The 7,528-nt window shown below is 41.9% G+C and overlaps 1 protein-coding gene across 2 annotated transcripts; it reads left to right on the forward strand.

Moving 5' to 3' along the window:
- Positions 1-1,296: 1,296 nt before the first annotated feature.
- LOC125554306 (uncharacterized) lies at positions 1,297-7,179 on the forward strand. Of its 2 annotated transcripts, none has more exons than XM_048717883.2 (10): positions 1,297-1,487; positions 2,017-2,114; positions 2,602-2,696; positions 2,813-3,382; positions 3,488-3,655; positions 3,904-4,024; positions 5,296-5,520; positions 5,637-5,755; positions 5,927-6,053; positions 6,802-7,179. In XM_048717883.2, exons 1-9 carry the CDS (start codon positions 1,401-1,403, stop codon positions 6,013-6,015), a joined length of 1,572 nt encoding a protein of 523 aa, XP_048573840.1. In that variant the 5' UTR covers positions 1,297-1,400; the 3' UTR covers positions 6,016-6,053; positions 6,802-7,179. The 2 variants fall into 2 exon arrangements, with proteins under 2 accessions (XP_048573840.1, XP_048573839.1); XM_048717882.2 differs by having other exon boundaries at positions 1,300-1,487; positions 3,895-4,024.
- The last annotated feature ends 349 nt before the right edge of the window (positions 7,180-7,528 follow it).

Below are 7,528 nucleotides of genomic sequence, written 5' to 3' on the forward strand. Positions count from 1 at the left end.
CATATCTTGCTTCTAAGTCTTGGGAGGACAGGATTGGAGGCAAAAAGGAAACCCAAATACCCCCAATCCCTTTGCATTCCCTTTTCGGCATTGATGCAGCATCCCCCCCCTTTGATTGCTGTCTATGCTTCTTCTTCTTCTTTTTCTTCTTCTTCTTCTTACTAAATAACTTGTTATATCTGAACGTCACCATCGTAATGGTAAGGGGCCTTGTCTTGCGCTTCTCTTCTCTAGCCTTGTCCATCCCTGTTTGTGTTCACCTTGCGGCCGGTCGCCTGTCACACTACTCTCATGTTCTTGTCTATCACAAGCCGTGTTGTTGCTTCCTTGCCACAAAGTTGGTGGTTAGGGCACTGAATTCCGCCTTGTTGAGTGTTGGTTAGGGCATTCTGATACTTTGTATGCCGCGAACAAAGACTACATTTTTCCACGGAGGAAGTTTGCTTGTAGAGCGTAGGTTGGGTGAACAATTGATACAATTAACATTTAAAAATCTTTCTAGATTCAGGTCATTCAACCCGGCAGCTCATGAACCAACCATCCGCTAGCCCAATATAGTTTCATCCTTTTTTATACAGCTAGCGGTTTCAATTCACGACGTTAATTTTGCAAGGTTTGACCATTGATGAAAATATGTCTCTCACGTAATCATGGGAGCATATCCTCCTAAATTGTTACAAGTAGAGTATTATCATCATTATTTGTGTTTCTTTCCTGAATTAGGCATACCATGGTCATGGATTTTCTTGACCTAATGTGTGCTAATTGCCTCTTTTGCTTCTTGGTCTTCTGAGAAGCGGAGCCGAGGAATATAAACCCCGTGTGGGAGGGGGAAGAGGCGCTCCATGTTGGTTTAAAGCGCGGTGATAGAAAGAGGAAAACTTGCCTTTTATGACTCTTGGACGGGTGGGTGTGAGGATTTCCTTTTGTATTTATTAGGTGTGCGTCCGGGACTGCCCGCACTGGTTAGCTGCGTTCTAATTATAATTATAAAAATAAAATTGTGGGCGCGAAGCTCCTCAATTTTAAAAAAGATTCCATTACTTCTCTTGCATCGTACAACCAGCGGTTCCAAATCCTTTCCTTCATGTAAGAGATGTTTTTCATCAAATTTTAGATCTAGATTTTTTTTCTGAAAAGCATCATTACCCCTTTGTTGCCATTAACGTAGTAGAGCTATCACTGTGGCACGTTCTCTTGCTAGCACGAGAAAACGCTCTGCGTAGCGTACTGTGGACGCACGCGCCTTTCGCCCCATTCGTGTATCGGCCTCGGCCTCGGTCTCGGGAGCGGGAGCAGAAGCAGAAGCAGAGCAGGGACCAAAAACCCCACCCAACCCCCTCCGGCTCCCCCTTTCCCTTCCGGCCATCGCCGCGGCCGGCCCTCGTCTCCTCCCCCCAATGCCGCCTCCGCCCCCGCCCCCGCCTCTCGCCCAGAGCATGCCCCGTCCGACCGCGGCCGCCGCCGGGGAGGACCACGCGGCGATGGTGAGGACTGAGGACCTCGTCCTCTGCAATTCCTGGCCTTGCCCTTCCCCCCTCGCGATCATCCGGCGGCGACCTTCGTCGAATCTCGAGCCCCCCTCCCCTTCGCATCCCGTAGCTTCCCTCCTGCGAAATCGGCGGATTTCGCCGTCCCGGGCGTTGGTTAGGGCATGATTTCGGGCGTGGCCCCTTTAGTTGCCTGCGTCGTGGTCGTGTTTTCTTTGGTCGAAAAAAGGGGCCGCGTTGAACAGGCGCCGCAACTAGGCTTTCGATTTCCTTTCTAGATTCGACTGCATCGCCTTTCATGTATGCTCCTCGACCCGATTGGGCTCAGGAGCTTCTTGATCTATCTTGATGTTTTGGTTCTTGTAGAATTGGGGCAGGAGGCCTCTAGATAGGCTGGATCTGTCTGACCAAGGGGCATATGCGTTTGAAACCAACTGTCTTCCAGGGTTCTGTGCAGAAGAATCCGTGAACAAGGCAGATAATCCGTGCAATTTCATACTTGATGATGCTTCTGCTTACCCTGCAGGACGAGGCACGCCCAGCAGCAAGGTGTGAGATATGTGGGAGTGGAGAGAACCAGCATGTTATGTTCAGCTGCATCCAGTGCAACGGCTGTCAACATCGGTATGCCCCTTTTCTTTACCCCTGTTTTGTTGAGCTTTTCACCTTGGTTCAGCTGTTACGCACTCGGAAAAGTGTGGTGCTTGCCACTCTGCCAAGTATGAATGCTTGGATGGAATAAGAGAATTGCAGAGTATTTGATATGTAACTAGGATGGATTTTGCAATAGAAAACTGATGCAGAGAGCCAAAGATGTTGAATTAAACTCAAAGCATTCCTAGATGATCCAAAATTTATTATATCCTTCTTTTGCTCTGAGGAAATTGTGTCCAAGTGCACTACCAGTTTTCTGATTTGGATGTGTATAAACGCATTTTAGTGTCCTTGTTCACTCATTACAATCCGTACGTGTAGTCCATATTGAAATATCAAAAACATCTTATAATTGTGAACGCAGGAAGTATCTTTTACAGCTAGGAAGTGAAGCTCATTCAACATGAAAATTCTATCTACCTCTCTGAAAGTTTTTCCTTTTTTTGTCGTTTTGTAGTTATTGCCTGTTGGTGGTGGAGTTTGAAATGAGATATGACTGGTGTTGCTCTGAATGCAAAAAAAAGGCTAATGGGGACCCAAAACCTATTCAAGGTAAAAATAACGATTACAAATATCAGCAATTGTTTCATCCTATTACTAAGTTCTTTCACCAATCTCATTCTTTGATTCATGTAACTAAGTACATTTCCTCCCTAATCATGGTGCAGGTGAAAAAACAGAGTTTCAAAGGCCTGAGAAGAGTCACAGGAATGTGGCCCATCAAATTGGTGTTAAAACACCCCAGATATATGAAAATTCTAAAGTGAAGTTCATTCCCTGTGAAGAGGCCTCACTGTTGAGTAGAGAGAAGCCAGCAGTTCATTATACGCGAAGATTTGTCGCGCGACGTAGTCAGGCTAATCCTGCATCTCTTCCTAATCTGAAGTGCTCATCCCCCAGTAGACAGGTTCATCCTGCATCTCCACGTATGAAGTGCTCATCCCCCAGTAGACAGGTCCATCCCGCATCTCCTCAAACTATGAAATTCATATCACCCAGTAGACAGGTTCATCCTGCATCTCCCCCAAACATGAAACCTTCGTCCAGTATGAAGAGCATACTTCCCAGTAGACAGGGTCGCCCTCCATCTCCTCAGAGTATGAAACAGTCGTGCAGTATGAAGTGTGTATCTCCCAGTAGGAGTGATGGTCAAGCATTTTCCTTGAAACGATGCGCTGTTGCAAGTCAAAACCCGATAAAAGCTGATGATACAAAGAAGAGACAGAAAGTGCAGTCAGGTATTTTCACGCATCTAGTGCCATATCTTTCCTTGTTTAGAACAGCTAGCTGTTGCTTCTGCCAAAAAGTTACAGTTCATGAAGACATTAATTTTGAAAAAACAGGTGCGACGATTCCTATGATTCCACATAATACAAAAGGAGAAGTTACAAAAATTGACCAGGAGCTTCAAGATCAGCCTAAAGAAGAGAAGGTAGCCAATGCAGATAGAGGAAAATGCAACTCCTGGGTAGACGATCAACCTACTGGGAAAAGTGCACTCAATGCTTCAGGTGTAATTCGTGATCGCTTGATAGTTAATACTACACTTCTTGATAAAAATAATATTTCACAGAATGATTATTGTTGGCAAGCATTCAAAACCTATCGTGTATATATTGTAATTCTTGATTTACACAAAATATATGTATTGATCTTACATCAGATAAAATTTGAGGATTTAAGAGGACTAATCAAATGGTTATGATGATCTATTTTTGAAGTGCTAACATATTATATTCCATTTCCAAAGTGCTAACAGATGCTGATAGTGGATGTGGATCTGGAACAAAGAGTCTGCACAACAATATAGACATGCCAGTGATCATCAGCTCAAGTGCAGAGTATGCAAGACGCCCTCCACCAGAAGCACGTTGCTGGAAGTGAGTATGTTAACGTTCTCTTAGTTTGCGTTTTTTTTCATCTCAAGAAGTATGGATCATTTCAACTTGTAATGATCCATTCATGGTTGCTTAATAAAACAAATATGAGGAACTTAGAAATGCAGGGATGTTAGAAGGTAAATCTGCTTCTAGATGATTCCCATAGTGTTGTTGCTTCAACTTTCTCCATCTGCTGTAGATGGTTTAGTATGGGAAAACACAAAATTTGCAGCTCCCGTTTTCATTGATCATTGCTCCAAAGACCTGAGGATACTGCACTCACTTCATAACTGCAGTGGATCTGCATCTCCCAGGGGTTTATCCATGGCTTTAGTTTGATTAACCAGAAATTAGCTGATTTTCTACAAAAAAAATTTGCTCAAGTAGTATGGGTGTGTTTGGATTCTTGGCTGGGGTATATTAGCTTCCTTGGTAACGATTGGTATTTGGCAAATTGGTAGGCGGTAAAAAAATACTTGCTTTGCAGGCTAGTAACTCAAATCATTCTGTTTTTTATTCTGATTGTTCCTGATTGATAAAAGGGGAGTAGGAGTTCCCTGGTTCCAACAGAAAAATATTCTAGATCAATTTCCGAATTAAATCCACTCGAACCTTCTGTGAATAAACATTCACCTTATGAAAAAAATATAAGATACTGTTCTAGCAATAGCCTAAGTGGATTCGATTATTCGTTCCTAGATTAGCAAAAGGTACAAGAGTGTGTCTGTTTCAGGAGGAAAATAATTCAAAATGTGACAGAATCAGATATTTGTCTATTGGATCTAAATAAAATAAATTAAGATATTTGTCTGTTGGACATTTTGGGTAGTCTAGTACTCCATCCTTTTCGCAATGAGATAAAGTTTTTGGGGAATCACCATTTCAGGATTCAGGCTGCCTGTGTACTGAGGAAACAAAGAGTGTTATTAGTACAATAATTTATGCATGCATATCCACCTCAGAGTGACCACTTGATTCTTGATTGCATGAATTATGTCCTTGTGAACTCCTTACTCTATTATTGTGTGACTGTGCCAAGTTGATTATTAAAATGAGAGTACATCTTAATATGCTACCCACAATGTTGGGTTTTCATAATTCAGCTTCGTAAGAAAAAGTGCTACTGGTCTCTATGATCATTGATCAATATGGATTCCAGTTGTCTAAAGTTGTCCGTTTTCTAGCATCACAATTTAAATTTTGATATTTTGGTATATCTGATGTAATCAGTGACAACCTTTGTTATGCTCTGACATTCCTTCGCTTTTTAGGGGATGCTTTCTTCTCTCTGATGGAGAATGTTCTAATCTTGGTGAATTTAAAGCATACTACCCATCTGTAGTATCATCCAGAGTTTATAATATAGCCAAGAAGATGCCAAACAATATACAGTTGAAGATATCACCTCGAATGAATTACTGGCCAAAGACCTTTGACGAATTCTGTCCAGTTTATGACGACATTGCCTTGATATTTTTCTCTGCTGAACTTGACTGGTAGGTTTATGATGGTCTCAGTACAAAAAATGGCTTATGTGCTACTGCATATTTGACCTTGTTTATAGCATGCGTTCATATACTCATCGTGCCTTCTTTCCTTTTTATATTTGAAGTCATAACAAAAAGCATCCTCGTCGCTTGGACGCGTACAACAGTTTTGTCATGAAGGCATATATTGATGACATCATGCTGTTGATATATTCCTCGGAAGTGCTTCCACCTGATTCTCAGTGTTAGTGCTCTTACTCTGTATTTGGATATCTCTGAAAAAGAACAGTACCCATAATATGTTCTTTCTTTTTGATAGGCCCATGTAATTTGTTTTTGCTTATATGCCTGGGTATAAAAATCAAATGCAGTGACTGATTTTTAGTGGTGTGCTAATTTCATACCATGGTAACAGGGATAGACGGAGAGACTTACTTATGGGGAGTTTTTGTGAAGCCGAAGGCAAAGAGCAATCATGCGCACTTAGGTTCAGTTGCTACATGACCTAGTGGTTTCTTTGGGCGTGAACTCATCAGTAAAAGGTACGAACAAACTGCAAATTATGGTGCTCATGAAAGATTTAGTTAATACTGTTTTCACACGGTTTTGGCAGCTTTGTTGCTCTCTTTTCTGGTGTCTGCATTATTATTCACAGAACCTGCAATCCTCGTAGAATACTAGAATCTCTTATGTTCTTATAATTTAATCACTGTTACCTTTGTAAGCTGGGTGAGCTTTTTTCCCCTGGGATTACATCAGTGAACCGCCGCGTATTATGAAAAAAATAAATAAATAAATATAGCTATGTGTAGCAGTGAGCTCGTTTGATAATTCTCATTTTTAGTTTGATTTGATTCCCTAATAATAACTTAAAGAAGAATAGCATGATATATCGGCTACTGAGTGGTTTGTGCTGGATATACCATATATTCAATTGGTTGTCAAATGTATTGAGATATTAAAAACTATTGTTCTTGCTTTAATTTTCCCAACATTGTGAAATTCAAGTATCTTGACGGCATGAACTTGTGAAATGGTGGTATATAATAGTAGGGTTTTGTCGCCGCAATCTGGAACAGAGAGCTTTCTTGGAGATCCCTTGAACGACAGTTATGCAGTTTCGGTGCTATGCTTCACTACGTATAAATGACAATGTAGCATTGAAGTACATAGTCTCCAATGTTAAATTGACAACGAAAAGCTGGAGAACCATGCAAATGCATGCCTGTATGAATAATCTTGTGTGAATCATGCCAGATTCTTTTTAATCGTCAAATTAATCCTGTGCAGGGGCAGGCAGTCAATTCGAGGGACGGCTGAGGACTCTCCATCATATGCCATAATGCTTGCATTATGGCACAGAGGCATTGGACTGGTTTAATCCATTCGAGCTCCTTGCTGAAGGAAGCTCGAATGAACCAGCATTGGTAGTTTGTATAGATTGTCATGTCAGTGTAATATGTTATTGTTACTCTGTATGCTTGATTTGCAGTGTCGTATTGCTGCTAAGGTGGGGAAGTGTTAGGACTTGGGAAGAAAACCTGTGATGCTAGCTAGTGACGTGCTGGAGATGATACTAGTATTATGAGGGTTGCCAAATTATGAAGAAAACTGGCACATGCTGCTATCCTATGGAGTATGGTTATTATAGACGTTGCTCCCATGAAACACATGATGATGCATGGATCATTACACCTACAGCGATCTAGTGGCTGTACCAGCTACTGCAGTAGTACGTAGCACACGTACAGGTCTATCGGGTTGAATTTTTGTGTTGTTTGACGGGATGGTCAGGTTGATAAACTAGGATAGGCCAGTGACTAGATGAGTGGAGTATAGTTGCTTGGATCGATTCCTGGAAGCGAAGCCCAGAGGACACGAGAAATGCTCCTCCTGTTAAGGCTGTTCCCTGCTATGCCAATATGCAGCGAGTCCATTTCCCTATGCATTTCTCAAGCAGTAGCAGATCACACTAGAGCCGCAACATGGAGTATCAGGGCATGTTTGATTTGCAGGA

The sequence above is a fragment of the Triticum urartu genome, chromosome 4A (genome assembly GCF_056163025.1).
Source record: "Triticum urartu cultivar PI428250 chromosome 4A, HENAU_Tu73, whole genome shotgun sequence".
NCBI lineage: Eukaryota > Viridiplantae > Streptophyta > Magnoliopsida > Poales > Poaceae > Triticum > Triticum urartu.

Coding starts and splice junctions, on each gene's coding strand:
- LOC125554306 (XM_048717882.2), top strand. CDS start 1,401: ATGCCGCCTCCGCCCCCGCCCCCGCCTCTCGCCCAGAGCATGCCCCGT. Junction 2,697..2,812: donor GGACCCAAAACCTATTCAAG/GTAAAAATAACG, acceptor ATCATGGTGCAG/GTGAAAAAACAGAGTTTCAA. Junction 4,025..5,295: donor CCAGAAGCACGTTGCTGGAA/GTGAGTATGTTA, acceptor TTCGCTTTTTAG/GGGATGCTTTCTTCTCTCTG.